The sequence below is a fragment of the Cetorhinus maximus genome, chromosome 7 (assembly GCF_964194155.1).
Source record: "Cetorhinus maximus chromosome 7, sCetMax3.hap1.1, whole genome shotgun sequence".
Classification (NCBI taxonomy): Eukaryota; Metazoa; Chordata; class Chondrichthyes; order Lamniformes; family Cetorhinidae; genus Cetorhinus; species Cetorhinus maximus.
In genome coordinates, this window is record NC_135885.1 from 8,328,360 (window position 1) to 8,344,655 (window position 16,296).

The window sequence follows — 16,296 nt, forward strand, 5'->3', positions numbered from 1 at the left end:
TCGATTTTCAGGCTGGCAGGAGGAGTTCTGGGGTGGGAGCAGCCTGGAAATGAATAAACTGGGTTCAGGCCTCTGGTAGGAAGGGGTGGGTGGCACCTCCGTCAGCAGCCCCCTTTTTACCCTTTTTAACATTTGGGCACCAGCCCTCCTTACCCCCCAGCAATTTAAGGTTTGGTCTCTGCAGGTCGGTCCTCCTGCCCACCCCGCATCCCCCCTCCCCTCGCCCCCATGGACCTCTCCTCCAACACCCATCCCCCCCCCACCCCCCTGCAAGCCTACCCTCCTCTAGAGGCAGAATCTATGATTGGAGGAGCAGCAAGGGTGGGAGGGAGGGAACTTGTGATTGGAGGTTGAGGGGCAGTTATTCTGGCCTGTCCTGCTGCCACCACACAAGAGACTTTTGGCACCATCACTGTGGATTGGACAACCGGTGGACAACAAAAGGGGGTAAGAGGGGGTCAGAAGCCCAGTAACAAGGTACGGAGTACAGGTCAGGTCAGGTTACGTTTTTGATGTGTCATTTGTTGTTATATTTGCAATGTTACATTTTCAATGCTCCATCCAATCCTTTCTACTTGGTCTGTCGACTCCAATTTTGACCCAACGAGCCAGTTGACCGTCTGTGCCGGATGGCCAGGCGCTCAGCGGCAAAGAAACTGGAGCGGAGACGGATGTGAGGAACACAAGGAGGAGTGGTGGGGAAGAGGGTAGGCACCATGACGCCACAGCGGCCGTCTAATAACGGTGAGAGTGACATGAATTGGATAGACTTGGAGAGGGAGGCTGCCTCCTACCACAGTCCTGATGGCCCACTGACCGAGGAACCCACCTGTTTGAGTTTTTAAAAAATTTATTCATTCACGGGATGTGGGTGTCGCTGGCCAGGCCAGCATTTATTGCCCATCCCTAGTTGCCCTCGTTCAGAGGGCACTTAAGAGTCAACCATATTGTGGTGGGTCTGGAGTCACACGTAGGCCAGGTAAGGTTGGCAGATTTGACGATTCAGACGTAGTCGGTAGTAAAATGGAGAGATAGGGTCATCGCTTTGGGGCTGTGGGGTTACAATAGAAGCACTCGGCAGAGAACTGGGAGCAATTCACGATGGGGATGACCCAACTGCAGTAAATAGAAGGTTCACAAACTTCTGCAGCGTACATTGGGATCTTTCCCAGCCCCTCTTGTGTGCCCTTGCACTGAAGATCAAGGCTAATATCCACATGGCTGTTTGGCAGCAAGAGGCTGAAGCCATGTCGAATGCCACCTTGGATTAACTAGGTCTAAGGAATTTACAGCTAGATGTCACTGTGTAGTCAGCATTTGCAAGAGAGAGGAGAAACGCTCCTGCATGTTTTGTAATTGGAAATGCCTTCGAGGGCAGCAGCCAGCGGAGAGAAGGTCTGTCCCATTTTAATGTCCCTAAAGTCCTGTGGTGGTTTATTATTGTAAATTGGGAATTGTATTTAGGTGATGAGTGGAAGGTTTTCAGGCTGCAGGCAACCTTAGCTCAAGGGTGATGGCATCTTGCCCCCTTACTGAAGCCTCCCTGCTTATGATGTACATATTCCAGCAAGGTAGTGTCCTATTGTTAATACACACAACATGGGACGAAGTCCATACTCACTGCGTGAAAGGCTGAAATGTTGAGGTCACTTTGAGGCCCCCAAAAATCAAAAAGTAGCCTTCGAGAAAATCGCAGTGAGACTTCGGGCGGGATGGGGGGAAGGGGCGGGAATAGTTTTGACCCCTGTGAGGGCAGCAGATGCATGGGAACACCACCATCTGCAAGTTCCCCTCCAAAATGCACACTATCCTGACTTGGAAATAGATCGGCCGTTCCTTCTCTGTCGCTGGGTCAAAACCCTGGAACTCCCTTCCTAATAGCACTCTGGGTGTACCTACACCACATGGACTGCAGCGGTTCAAGAAGGCGGCTCACCACCACCTTCTTAAGGGCAATGAGGGTTGTGAAAATCCCATGATAGGGGGAAAAAAAATTGTATCGCAACAAAATTATCATGTTATGGGGCTTTAGGGTCCCTGCTCATTCACTACAGTTGGAGTATTTCATACATGTTTGCAACAGATCATTGGAGAATCCTGTGTTGAAAAATGCACTTTTCAATACCATCCTTCCAAATCGTAAACAGCTAACTTACCTTTTTTATATGGTCTCTCTTATAAGTGTCTTAAGGTAATTCACAGAAACTAGGGTGGGGGAGGACAGATGATACTGAGCCAACAAAAGATTAGGAGAGGATATGTCAGAGCTGATGTTTGGATTGATGGAGGGTAAGGAGCTCTGATGTGTCAGAGGTAATTAGGTGCTGGGTGGCTGAGGACTCAGCTGCTTGGGGGTAGGAGAGAGGAGAAGGAAACTGCATGGAGCATCTTCCATCCTGCTTTGAGGTTCTGCTCCCCGCTCGGAGTTACTCTTGCCCGTTAGCTCTGCCCTCGTTGACCTTCTTTGGTTTCTTGTTTCTCCGTTATGACTCTCCTGTCTTCACCCAGCTTCCTTTCCCATGAAGAAGAACGGTCCTCCAGTCCTGCATTCAACAACCACTTGTATTTATGTAGTGCCTTTTGAAGTCATAAAACATCCTGTGCTTCACAGGAGCGCAATCGGACAAAAGCTGACATCGTGCCAGTGGAGGAGATATTAGCGCAGGTGACCAAATGTGTAGTCAAAGAGATGAGTTTTAAGCAGCACCTTTAAGAGGAGAGAGAGAGAGAGAGAGAGGTTTTCAGAGGGAATTTGAAAGAATGGCAATCAATGGTGGAGCTACTTAAAATCACTGAGGCCAGAGTTGAAGGGATGAAGACATCTCAGGGGATTGTGGGGTTGGAGGATGTTACTGAGATAGGGAGGGACGAATCCCTGGAGGGATTTGAACACGACAGTAGTGAGAAATTTAAAATCGAGGCGTTGGTGGAGCTATTGCCAACGTAGGACATCAAGCACTGGGGTGATGGGGACTTGGTGCAGGTTAGGTTCTGATCCCTTATTCCCAGACCACCAGTTAAGGCGAATATATGGAATAAACGGTTTCATATGCTGGTGGTGTGGTTGCTGGCTTCTGGTATGTGTGGCCTGTCTTACCTAGAGAGACACTAGTGTTACTCTGGTGATAAAAGCAAAATACTGCGGATGCTGGAAATCTGAAACAAAAACAAAAATAGCTGGAAAAACTCAGCTGGTCTGACAGCATCTGCGGAGAGGAACACAGTTGACGTTTCGAGTCCTCAGTAACCCTTCATCAGAACTAAAGAAAAAAAGAAATGAGGTGAAATGTAAGCTGTTTGAGGGGGATGGGACAGGTAAAGCTGGATAGAGGGCCAGTGATAGGAGGCAAAGAAGAGATTACCAAAGATGTCACAGACAAAAGGACAAAGGGGTGTTGACAGTGGTGATATTAGCTAAGGAATGTGCTAATGGTGACATTAAGGGTAGAAAGGACGAGCAAGTGACAGTTGGCCCTAGTGGGGGTGGGGTAGGGGGAAGGGATCGAAATGGGCTAAAAGGTGGAGATAAAACAATGGATGGAAATTAATATTAAAAATAATAGAAATAGGTGGGATAGAAAGGGGGTGGGGATGGAGGAGAGAGTTCATGATCTGAAGTTATTGAACTCAATGTTAAGTGCGGAAGGTTGTAGAGTGCCTAGTTGGAAGATGAGGTGCTGTTCCTCCAGTTTGCATTGAGCTTCACTGGAACAATGCAGCAAGCCAAGGACGGACATGTGGGCTTGAGAGCAGGGTGGAGTGTTGAAATGGCAAGCGACAGGGAGGTCTGGGTAATGCTTGCAGACAGACTGAAGGTGTTCCGCAAAGCGGTCACCCAGTCTGCGTTTGGTCTCTTCAATGTAGAGGAAACCGCATTGGGAAAAGCGAATGCAGTAGACTAAATTGAGGGAAGTGCAAGTGAAGTGCTGCTTCACTTGAAAGGAGTGTTTGGGCCCTTGGACGGTGAGGAGGGGGGAAGTAAAGGGGCAGGTGTTGCACCTTCTGCGGTTGCATGGGAAGGTGCCATGGGAGGGCACCATCTGGGTACTCTGGTATTTGCTTCAAGCTGGTTTATTAACACTGTGTAAGGTAGGTCACAGAGTAGGTATATATCTCATGAGTACAGTGCTCCATCCTCACTGCTGATGTCACTGATACGTCATGACCTACATCACTCGTTAGCATAGCTATTCTATTAACCCATTACATTACATAAACCCGGGTGGGCAGACTGAATGAGGCGTAACATTGCCTCCCATTCATCATAAAACATCCTTGTGAAAGCTGTCTAATGTGTCTATTGTGTCATTCTGTGAATTGGGTCAGTTTAGTTATAGGGGGAGGAGTTGCAGCTGCCAACTTTCTATTTAAAATTGACTTGTGACCATATGCTGTATGTCCGCTCCATTACACAATGCCTGTCTGCACCAGTGAGTTAGGACTCTGCATGTATGAATAGGTTATGCATGTGGTGTGTCGCATTAAAATGTTTAAAGTTTAATGTTGGGGCAGTGAACTCTTGACTGCAATTCCCAACAGTTGCCTTGCAATTCCTCCTTGGAACATTGTCATTTGCTCAAAAGGTCTACCTTCCGGCCAAGCGAAGAGCAAATGGGCCTTTGGCATCATGTGACCAACAGCACCAAGCTTGTTCATCAAGTTAAGAGGAACTGAAGACCAGATGTCTGGTACAAGACTCTATAAATGATTCACGGCTCTTGTAGTTAGCAATGGATAACTCTCTCGCACTCCAAGAGCTCTTCTCCTATCCCTTCCCCCTCCCAGATGGTAACAGTGGTTTCAAGGGTTGTTGTAATCATGTTCATGCATTAATGCATGAAGGTTTGCTCCATGGCTTTGTTGAGTGGATTAATGAATACCTGTTGCAGCTTGACAGAGCCTGGTTTATAAATCACCAAGCTGTTTCTGCCAGATGAGTGGTTTTGTTGTTTTTTTTTTAAAAACCCAAGTATCAATGTGAGAGAGTGTGAGGGAGAAATTGGGCTGGGAGACAATACGAGTCACTTTGGAGTTTGGCTGGAGGTGCTCTAGGTCTGATTGCCGTTAGAGGCCAAGAATTCTTCCTGTATGGGAATTGTTAATCCACAATATGGCCTGATGTATGGAAATATCGTATTCATACAAGTGGAATTGTTTGGGGGGGGTGGGTCTCAACTTCTCATGTATACCAAAAGAAAGTTGCTTGGTTTCTGGATTCCCCTCGACTGAACTGGAATCCATAGCCGTGCGGTTGCAAACTGGCCTTGCTGACGCCAGGATCACCTGAGGCGTGCTGCGGACGGACGAGAGGGGTGGAGGGTCCCGTTGCGTCCACGTGTTGAGTGTTTGGAGCCGGTCTTGCCAGAACATGTATGCACGCAGAGGGGCCGACGATGACCTGTATCAGAAAGACGAAGGGAAATGGGCCCTGCTGCGTAATGTCAACCAGGTGTTCAAATACCAACGCACCCTCCTTCCGGTAAGCACCGAGTACTCGTACCATGCCTGAGGTCATCTGGCTCAGCTGTTGGTGACTGATGTCCCAGTGTTTGTAGACCATGAAGTTTCTCATTGCTTCTTGTGTAGAGGTTTTAAAAATAAAGAAGCAGCTCGAACCTCGCCCAAGTTCTCCAAATTTGAAATGAAGTTGAGGAAAATTTCCCTGCCCCCGCCTCACCCCCTCTCCTCACGGTAGTAGCCCATTAAAACTATTCATTTATAGGTGTGTTGTATAACGTGATGCACTCCTCTGTATTCTGCCCCTTGCACCTCTCTCTCCCCAATTACCCTAGTCACAGCCTCCCCCACCAATGATGAGACCATTCAAGGGGGGACCCCCTTGGCTGTGATGTCCAGGCTGACCAAACATAGTGACGTTGTCTGTGCCCCTTCAGCAGTGTCCTGTATCCTGCTCATTTTCATTTCCAACCAGGCCCACATGCCTAACATGTAGGCCCAACATTTGTGAGGGAAATTGAAAATGCCTAATGAATCAGGCAAGGCTGGGAAAGCAGAGTGGTCTTGCCAACGTTAATGAGAGGAAATCATTGTCAATGATTTTCCAGTTATCCCTGGCTTTACTTCCGGTATTTTGACCCGTAACCTTAGGTAAAACGTCAACAGGGGCTTGTGCTTGTTCCTTTCCCTGTGCGCAGCAGCCTTGATGTGATGGGGTCAGGTTCGTTTTGATACCTTTTCCCTTTTTTGACACCCCAGCCCCGTGTGGAATCTCCGAACAGGACGATGTACCCCCCGCCTCCCACACACATGTCGTGCAGGTGACTTTGTTTTTTTTGTCAGCCTAGAGGCCACAGCCAGGGGTGGTTCCCCCTTGAATGGTCCCATCATTGGTAGGGGAAGGCTACGATTAGGGCAATTGGGGGGAAGAGAGAGGAGCAAGAGGAAAAAGCTGGCTGCTCCTGCCTCCCTTTCATTGCCCCCTTGACCCCAGGAAACCCATCCAGCAGGGCAGCTTTTAAATCAGGTACTCCACTGCACGAAATAAAGCCCCATTTAAACATGTTAATGAAGCCCCCCCACTTTACCTTTCCTCCATGGGAAAGGAGTGATGCTGATGGAGGCATGATCCATATCAGTCTGACTTCCGCCTTGTGTGTTGGAGAGGGTTAATATTGAGGCCGCAATGTTTGGAAACTTTGAAAGCTAATTATAACTAATTTCCTTGAGGGTGTGTTACTTTGGATTATTGTTTGTTTTAATTGTTGCTAGGCGTTGTCAACCCGTGTCCCTGCAGGACTATCCCATCTTGGCGTCCTGACTTTATTGGCTGGAAAGTTGACATGGAAAGATAATGTGTGAAAGAATCTTGGGCTGAGCGAGTCCACCTGTTGTTGCACATGTCACCACTGGAACTGTCGACAACCATCCTCTGATCGTAGCTGTTGTCTGGCTCAAAAAAGATCAGGAGGCAATATCGAGGAGCAAAGTGATGTCTCCCTCCCTCCGCAACATTTTTTTTAATCCATTCTTCCCATGGGATGTGGATGTTGCTGACAAGTTGCTCATCCCTAATTTCCCTTGAGCTGAGTGGCTGGCTTGCTAGACCATTTCCAAGTGTAGTTAAGAGTCGCGTAGGCCAAAACAAGTAAGGATGGCAGATTTCCTTCCCGAAAGGGTTTTAATGAACTAGACGAGTTTTTCTAACAACTGGTAGTTTCATGGGCCAATTAGTGACTAATACTTGAGTTTTATATTCCACATTTATTAATGGAATTTAAATTTCACCAGCTGCCGTGTTGGGATTTGAACTCATGTCCCCAGGGCATTAGCCTGGGCCTCTGGGTTACCAGCCCAGTGACATTACCACTACAACACTATCTCCTGCCCCACCCACCCACAAGCTGGGTATAACAAACCCTGGAACCCCCCCTCCCTAACAGCTCTGTGGGTGTACCAACACCACATGGACTGCAGCGGTTCAAGAAGGCGGCTCACCACCACCTTCTCAAGGGCAATTAGGGATGGGCAATAAAAGCTGGGGCTTTGCTAGTGATCCCACGAATGTATGGGGAAAAAAAATACTCTGGGATTACTGAAGCTGATTCTTGGACTTTAAAGTGGTGTTACCAAACGGGCTGCACACATGACTAGACAGCATGAAATTTATAATTAAGATTCAAAAATGAGCAAATTTTCCTACAGTAACACAAGCTGACCTTGAGCCATCTATCTGTCCTCAGGGGGATTATGTCTGGCTGGATCTGAAGACTGGACGTGAGTTTGAAGTTCCAATCGGGGCAGTGGTAAAACTCTGTGACTCTGGCCAAATTCAAGTGGTGGACGATGAAGGCAATGTGAGTATTCTGGCGTCTGATTATTGCTGTATCATTCTACTTTGTTTACCTGCACAAAAACATGTCGCAAACTAATGAAAAAACAGTTTATATTTGACAGGTTTACTGCTTGATATTGGAGATTAAAGGGCGATCCAGTCGGTGTTATTAAGTTGATTTAGAGGGATTGATAGAGAGAAACAGTTTCCTTTGTTGAGGGAGTCCAGAACAAGGAGGCATAACCTCAAAATTAGAGCTCAGATATTCAGGGGTGATCTTAGGAAGCATTAGTTCACACAAATAGGAATGAAAATCTAGAACCCCCAAAAAGCTGCTGAGTTTGGAGAGTCAAATCAGTAGTTTCAAAACCTGAGGTTGATTTTTGTTAGTTAAAGGTATTGAGGATTACAGAACCAGTAAGTGGCTCAATGGGGCAAAGGTGCAGATCAGAGTTAGCTAACTGAATAGCGTAACAGGCTTAAGACTGAGTGACCTTCTCCTGTTCCAAGGGTAACTTGGATTTCTGTGCATGGGTGGGCAATACTCCTCACCAACAACAACTTATATTTAGATGGTGCCTTTAACATAATGAATGTCCCGAGATGCTTCACAAGAGCATTGTAAAGCAAAATATGATACTGAGCCACATAGAGATATGTCAGATAACCAAAATCCTGGTCAAAGAGGTAGGTTTTGAGAAGAGTCTTAAAGGGGGAAAGTGCTGTAGAGTGGCAGGAAGGGAATTCCAGAGCTTGGGGTCTGGTCAACTAAAGGCACGCTGCCATTACAGATAATGTTCCAGTCTCCACCATCTCCATTCCTAGATATGTCCTGTCCCATCAGCAGGACAGACCCAACAGAGGTGGTGGCACAGTGGTATACAGTCGGGAGGGAGTTGCCCTGGGAGTCCTCAACATCGACTCTGGACCCCAAGAAGTGTCATGGCATCAGGTCAAACATGGGCAGGAAAACCTCCTGCTGATTACCACATACCTCCCTCAGCTGATGAATCAGTGCTCCTTCATATTGAACATCACCAGGAGGAAGCACTGAGGGTGGCAAGGGCATAGAATGTACTCTGGGTGGGGGACTTCCATGTCTATCACCAAGAATGGTTCGGTAGCACCACTATTTGGCCAAGCTGACCGAGTCCTAAATGACATAGCTGCTGGACTGGGTCTGCGGCAGGTGGTGAGGGAACCAACAAGGGAAAAACATACTTGACCTCATCCTCACCAGCCTGCCTCCCACAGATGCATCTGTCCATGACAGTATTGGTAGGAGTGACCACCGCACAGTCCTTGTGGAGACGAAGTCTTGCCTTCACATTGAGGAGACCCTCCATCGTGTGGCACTACCACTGTGCTAAATGGGATAGATTTCGAACAAATCTAGCAACTCAAGACTGGGCATCCATGAGGTGCTGTGGGCCATCAGCAGCTGCAGAATTGCACTCGAACAGAATCTGTAACCTCATGGTCTGGCATATCCCCCACTCTACCATTACCACCAAGACAGGGGATCAACCCTGGTTCAATGAAGAGTGCAGGAGGGCATGCCAGGAGCAGCAACAGGCATACTTAAAAATGAGGTGTCACTTGATGAAGCTATAACACAGGACCACTTGCGTGCCAAACAGCATAAGCAGCTAGTGATAGACAGAGCTAAGTGATCCCACAACCAACGGATCAGATGTAAGCTCTGCAGTCCTGCCACATCCAGTTGTGAATGGTGGTGGACAATTAAACAACTCACTGGGGGAGAAGGTTCCACAAATATCACCATTCTCAATGATGGAGGAGCCCAGCACAACAGTGCAAAAGATAAGGCTGAAGCATTCGCAACAATCTTCAGCCAGAAGTGCCGAGTGGATAATCCACCTCGACCTCCTCTGGAGGTCCCTAGCATCACAGATGCAAGTCTTCAGCCAATTCGATTCACTCCACATGATATCAAGAAACAACTGAAGGCACTGGATACTGCAAAGGCTATGGGCCCTGACAATATTCCGGCAATAGTACTGAAGACTTGTGCTCCAGAACTTGCTGCGCCCCTAGCCAAGCTGTTCCTGTACAGCTACAACACTGGCATCTACCCAGCTATGTGGAAAATTGTCTAGGTATGCCCTGTACACAAAAAGCAGGACAAATCCAATCTGGCCAATTATCACCCCATCGGTCTACTCTCGATCGTCAATAAAGTAATGGAAGGGGTCATCAACAGTGCTATCAAGCGGCACTTGATTAGCAAATACCTCGCTGATGCCCAGTTTGGGTTCCACCAGGGCCACTCAGTTCCTGACCTCATTATAGCCTTGGTTCAAACATGGACAAAAGAGCTGAACACCAGAGGTGAGGTGAGAGTGACTGCCCTTGACATCAAGGCCGCATTTGACCAAGTGTGGCATCAAGGAGCCCTGGCAAAACTGGAGTCAATGGGAATCAGGGGGAAAACTCTCCGCTGGTTGGAGTCATACCTAGCACAAAGGAAGATGGTTGTGGTTGTTGGAGGTCGGTCATCTCAGCTCCAGGACTTCACTTCAGGATTTCCTCAGGGTAGTGTCCTAGGCCCAACCATCTTCAGCTGCTTCACCAGTGACCTTCCTTCCATCATAAGGTCAGAAGTGGGGATATTCGCTGATGATTGTACAATGTTCAGCACCATTTACGACTCCCCAGATAGTGAAGCAGTCCATGTCCAAATGCAGCAAGACCTGGACAATATCCAGGCTTGGGCTGACAAGTGGCAAGTAACATTCGTGCCACACAAGTGTCAGGCAGTGACCATCTCCAACAAGGGAGAATCCAACCATCGCACCTTGATGTTCAATGGCATTACCATCACTGAATCCCCACTATCAACATCCTGGGGGGGGTTACCATTGACCGGAAACTGAACTGGACTAGCCATATAAATACTGTGGCTACAAGGGCAGATCAGAGGCTAAGAATCGTGCAATGAGTAACTCGCCTCCAGACTCCTCAAAGCCTGTCCACCATCTACAAGGCACAAGTCAGGAGTGTGATGGAATATTCCCCACTTGCCTGGATGAGTGCAGCTCCAACAACACCAAAGAAACTGGAGACCGTCCAGGACAAAGTAGTCCACTTGATTGGCACCACGTGCAGCAGTGTGTACATCTACAAGATGCACTGCAGGAATTCACCAAGGCTTCTTAGACAGTACCTTCCAAACCCACGACCATTACCACCCAAAAGGACAAGGGCAGCAGATAAATGGGAACACCACCACCTGGAAGTGCCCCTCCCAGCCACTCACCATCCTTGGAAATATATCATTGTTCCTTCACTGTCGCTGGGTCAAAGTTGTGGAACTCCCTTCCAAACAGCACTGTGGGTGTACCTACACTACATGGACTGCAGCAGTTCAAGAAGGCAGCTCACCGCCACCTTCTGAAGGGCAACTAGGGATGGGCAATAAATGCTGGCCAGCTAGTGACATCCACATCCCATGAATGAATTCAAAAAAAGCAAGGTTGTGAACTGACTGGCTTAATCTCAGACTGTTGCTGGCAGAAGGACGGAGTCGGTAGCTGCGAGCTGAGTTTGGAACAGGAACTGAAAAATTAACAATATTAATATTTTTCTATATTGATAACCACTGTTATATTCTGATGGGTTTTCATCTGTAGCTTGTATTGCTCATATCTATGGCTAATTTTAGAAATTAATACCGTGTGAGTTGCAATTGATTTTTGATCTTTGGGTAGGACAAGTATTCAGCTTTGATTTCACTGAGTTTTGCGCGTGCAGAGGGGATAATTCCTATGAGGTTGAGAAAAAATGAATGGGTGTTTGTCTCCGAGGCGTTCCAATAGGGTGATAGGGCAGAGATCTGGGGCAGTTTTCTCCAGTTGGCCCACACAGTACTAAACCAGTATTTCACAACCATGTAAAGGTGTTTCCTCAAAAGTTGTCCAAGTGCTAAGAATTTGCATACGTGTATTGTAGCCCCCTCAACGATTCAATTTAAAATTAACCAGCAGCAAAGCTTTAGACTAAAAGAGGATAAAGGTTAGTTTATTACAAAAATTAACTGCTTAAAATTACTTCAATAAAAGTTATAATGTTACTAAATAAAATACAGATACAAGCTTTAAAATATGGATAAAGAAAAAAGGATACTTAGGTGAGATTTCAAATCAGTCCCTGTGACATATCATGGTGGGCCCGTTCCTTGAATTTCTCCTTTCCAAAGTGTAGGGGTTGAAACTTGAAGTTTGTTTTAGCAGCTGCAATGGCTTCTGTAGTTGAATATTCAGAGGTTTGCCTTTTCAGGTGGACTTGGCAGATGTTTGGGATAGAAAGGAGGTTTTCTATTCCTTGCTAATTCGGCAGCTATGGTATTTGCAGATTGCCTGGACTCTTCTGCAGAACAGCAGTTGATTTCTTTAACGCCTCCCTCTTTGTCCTCCCTTGGCCAAGAAGCCTCTTTGATGTTGTCTCAGAGTTCTTTCTGGGGGTTCTGCATCCTGCCTCCCAAGATGACTTCACAAAAATGGCTGCTATCTTAATTTTCAATGAGTCGTTGTTTCACCAGGCAACTAAGTTAATTATGTTGTGTCCTCTGAGGTCCCTTCCTATCTCCTGTTCACTCGGAAGTAATAGGGCTCTCACGCCTTTTAGAAGATTCGATGAACATCCCTGGAGGGGCCTTTTGTATTTTAATTACTTTTCATAGTCATCTCGAGAGATAAGAGTTTGACAAGGTTTGAACAAACAGAGAGACCGTGGCACCTTTCTATGTCCATACTTTCGTTTTGAAACAAGGCTTTTAAATTCAATGTAAAGGTTTGGAAACAGAAATGCACCTTTAAAACAGATGTCCTTTAAAATTTGTGACGTGACTGTTTGAAGCTGCCAGTGTGTTACGATCAATCCCCAGATGAGGTCCCCAAATTTGTTAACTTCCTGAGCGAGACCCCAATTTTGTTATGCTCCCGGGTGAGGAGGAATGAGTTCGCTTTCCTCCTTTATTCAACTCCCTCAGTTGGTCGCAACAAGGTTAATTTAAGAGGTAACATTTCCCTTGTGGATACCTTTTCCCAGTCCAAATGTATTTGTTTTAGGAGGAGCCAATTTAATCAGGTTTTCCTGAGTTTTGAGTAAGTTTATTAGTTACTAAAAACCTCGGGGGGAAACACACACACACACACAAAATAAGAAGGTAAGAGTCCAAAAATAAGTTATAAAAAAGATATACGATTCAGCCTTTGGCTTGTCTGTGAGGCATAAATGGCGAAACATTATGGCCATTAATTTGGGTGATTCTGGTAGAGCTGACTTTGACAGTTTAGCAGCTGGGGTTTGGAGACACTTGGTTCTGCAGGTTGGCTGAAGAAGCTGTCCTATTTCCTTTTCGATTGTGGCTTTGCTGAGCCTTACCCCCTGCGATAGAGAGAGGGAGAAAGACATTTCCTGCAACTGCAGAAGTGACTAGTTGTTGTTCTTGTACTGTCACTCTCTCAGCACACTTCTGTTGAAGAGTCATACGGACTCGAAACGTTAACTGTGTTCCTCTCCGCAGATGCTGCCAGACCTGCTGGGTTTTTCCAGGTATCTTTGTTTTTGTAGTACACTAGCATTGCTCTGCAGCTAGCTCTTTGACCCAACTTTCCCAATGTATTCCTAAGGGGGGAAAAAAAACCATGTCTTGCCTCGAGAGTCTGTTTTCTTTGATCTCTGACCATTTTACACATTCTGAGATATGAATCAACAGGAGATGGATTTTAGATGCCTGCTGAGACGTGATAATCAGTCTTTTGTCTCTGCAACCACAGGAGATTAAAGTTCAGTCTTTTGCATTTATCCTATCTCCCTTTTTAAGTGTCTCTGTCTCTGCTTGAAGAGTGCGACATTCCATGTTCTTTCATGACAGGCTGGTCAGTATAATCCACATTGGAATTTTCCAGAAAGTGTTCACTTCACGTTATCGGCCAACTTTTGCTCAGTGTCCTTGCTTGTATTTGTGTAAAAACACACGCGTCTTCCTTAAAAAGTTCAAATGCCCGTAAGTTTTTTTTTTAACTATCCATTCATGGGATGTGGGCGTCTCTGGCTAGGCCAGCATTTATTGCCCATCCCTATTTGCCCTTGTTCAGAGGGCATTTAAGAGCCAACCACATTACTGTGGGTCTGGAGTCACATGTAGCCAGACCAGGTAATTTCCTTCCCTAAAGGACATGAGTGAACCAGATGGGCTTTTACAACAATCGACAATGGTTTCGTGGTCATCATTAGACTTTTAATCCCAGATTTTTATTGAATTCAAATTCCACTATTTGCCATAGTGGGAGTCGAACCCCAGCCCTCAGGTGGCTGTAATCAGCTTTTATGACAGAGACACTTAAAAAGGGAGATAGGAAAAATGCAAAAGACTGAACTTTAATCTCCTGTGGTTGCAGAGACAAAAGACTGATTATCAGATCTCAGCAGGCATCTTTTATGACAACTGCTGGTTCAGGGCAGAAAATGTTCCACTAATCGGCAATTGGGTATCCAATTGTCTGATGAGCACCAACACTGAGGAAGCATTTAAATTGATGGTTTCACAATCTGAGGTTTGTGCGCTCGAGTTGCTAACTACTTTAATCATAGATACGAATTTGTGCCTTTTAAGTTTATTTCTTTAAAAAAAAATGGCATTTTTAAAACACAAAAATTACCATGGTGTTAAGCTTTGTCACCCGTTCTCTTCCTTCCTGGTCTTCCAGGAGCACTGGATCTCCCCTCAGAATGCCACTAACATTAAGCCAATGCATCCAACATCCATCCATGGAGTGGAAGATATGATCCGTCTGGGAGACTTGAATGAAGCGGGAATTTTGCGTAACCTCCTCATCCGATACAGGGAGCGTTTAATTTATGTGAGTATGAACCTTGCTCCTTCAGGTTCTCCAGTACAGTCAATGCCTGATGCACTTGGGGAGAAATGTGCGACACCTGTGTGTTTACGTTTTAGGTATGAAGTGTGCTCATTGGTGGTGAGGAGAGTAGCAGTTTGGCCCCCTCCTATTGTAGGACAACCAAAGACCAATTGAAGAGTTGAAGTGCTTGGCCACTTCAATGGTTGACTATCTAATTATTGAATTATTCCCTACCAATTCTGTGATCTATTGTAAATTTTCCTATGTTGAATGTTGGACCATTTGCTGTGTGATTTGAGTTGTGTTTTACATTTTGTTCACCAACATATAGTTTTTTTTATTCAGTCATGGGATGTGGGCATTGCTGGCTAGGCCAGCATTTATTGCCCATCCCTAATTGCCCCTGCTCAGAGGCATTTAAGAGTCAACCACGTTGCTGTGGGTCTGGAGTCACATGCAGGCCAGACCGGGTAAGGATGGCAGATTTCCTTCCCTAAAGGGCATGAATGAACCAGATGGGTTTTTACAAAAATCAACAATGGCTTTGTGGTCATCATCAGACTTTTAATTCCAGATTATTGTCGATTTCAAATTTCACCGTCTGCTGTGGTGGGATTTGAACCCTGGTCTCTATAGCATTACCCTGGGTCTCTGAGTTACTAAGCCCAGTGACAATACCACGATGCCTCCTCATTAAAGTACGATTACTTCTCTTCCCAGCAATTCTTTATCGGTAGGACTTTGTTGATAATGGCCCACAACCTCTCACTCCGGGGTGGGTAGCCCAAAGGTGCACTGGGGAACATCCACCCTTCTCGGAGGTCCCCAGGTAAGGACTGCCCTGAATTGGGAACCATCCAAAAGTACAATTTAAATCACCAAACTTCAGATAGTTTTGACTGCCTCACAGTAATAGTTACCCAGGAAAAGTTTGAAAGATTACAACTGCTTCTGACTCCTGGGTAATGATAACACTTGCACCTCCCCCGCCCACCCCACCCGCCCAATCGGACCAGTGCCTTACAAAACCTACCTTCTCCATGGCTTCTGAAAGTGGCGAGACCTTTAAACTTACTGGCATTACGGTAGCTAGGGCCACAAAAAAGGGGGTAACTCTGCAGCTGGACTGATGGCCCCAGGAGCGCACTGCCCTACATGGCTCTCGCCCAGCCTGAGTCGGAAGGTTGGGCGAGAAAGGAGAAGCTGGAATTCCAGGTAGGAAACTAGGAGCGGAGTGGGAAGCCGACTGTACCACTCTGCAGGCGTTTAGGTCCAATAAGTAGGTTCTCTGCAGCTTCTGTGTAAGTGGGTTATAAGACACCCTATATTGTTCCTAGAATGTGTGCAGCCCTTTACAATCCCAGATTTGTAACATGTCCCATAAAATGCCTTTCAGGACTCTAAAATTGTGTGTGGTATGTGCGTGGGGCTGGTAGTGGGGTGTGTGTGTGTGTGTGTGTGTGTGTGTGTGTGTGTGTGTGTGTGTGTGTGTGTGTGTGTGTGTGTGTGTGTGTGTGTGTGTGTGTGTGTGTGTGTGTGTGTGTGTGTGTGTGTGTGTGTGTGTGTGTGTGTGTGTGTGTGTGTGTGTGTGTGTGTGTGTGTGTGTGGCTGGTAGTG

General features: G+C 46.4%; 1 protein-coding gene across 1 annotated transcript in view; it reads left to right on the plus strand.

Moving 5' to 3' along the window:
- Positions 1 to 16,296, plus strand: part of myo7aa (myosin VIIAa) — a 198,058-nt gene that overhangs the window by 19,780 nt on the left and 161,982 nt on the right. The window contains exons 2-3 of the mRNA XM_078545043.1: positions 7,701 to 7,814; positions 14,527 to 14,679. Of these exons, the coding sequence (XP_078401169.1) occupies positions 7,701 to 7,814; positions 14,527 to 14,679 (267 nt within the window). The remainder of the gene's footprint in view (positions 1 to 7,700; positions 7,815 to 14,526; positions 14,680 to 16,296) is intronic.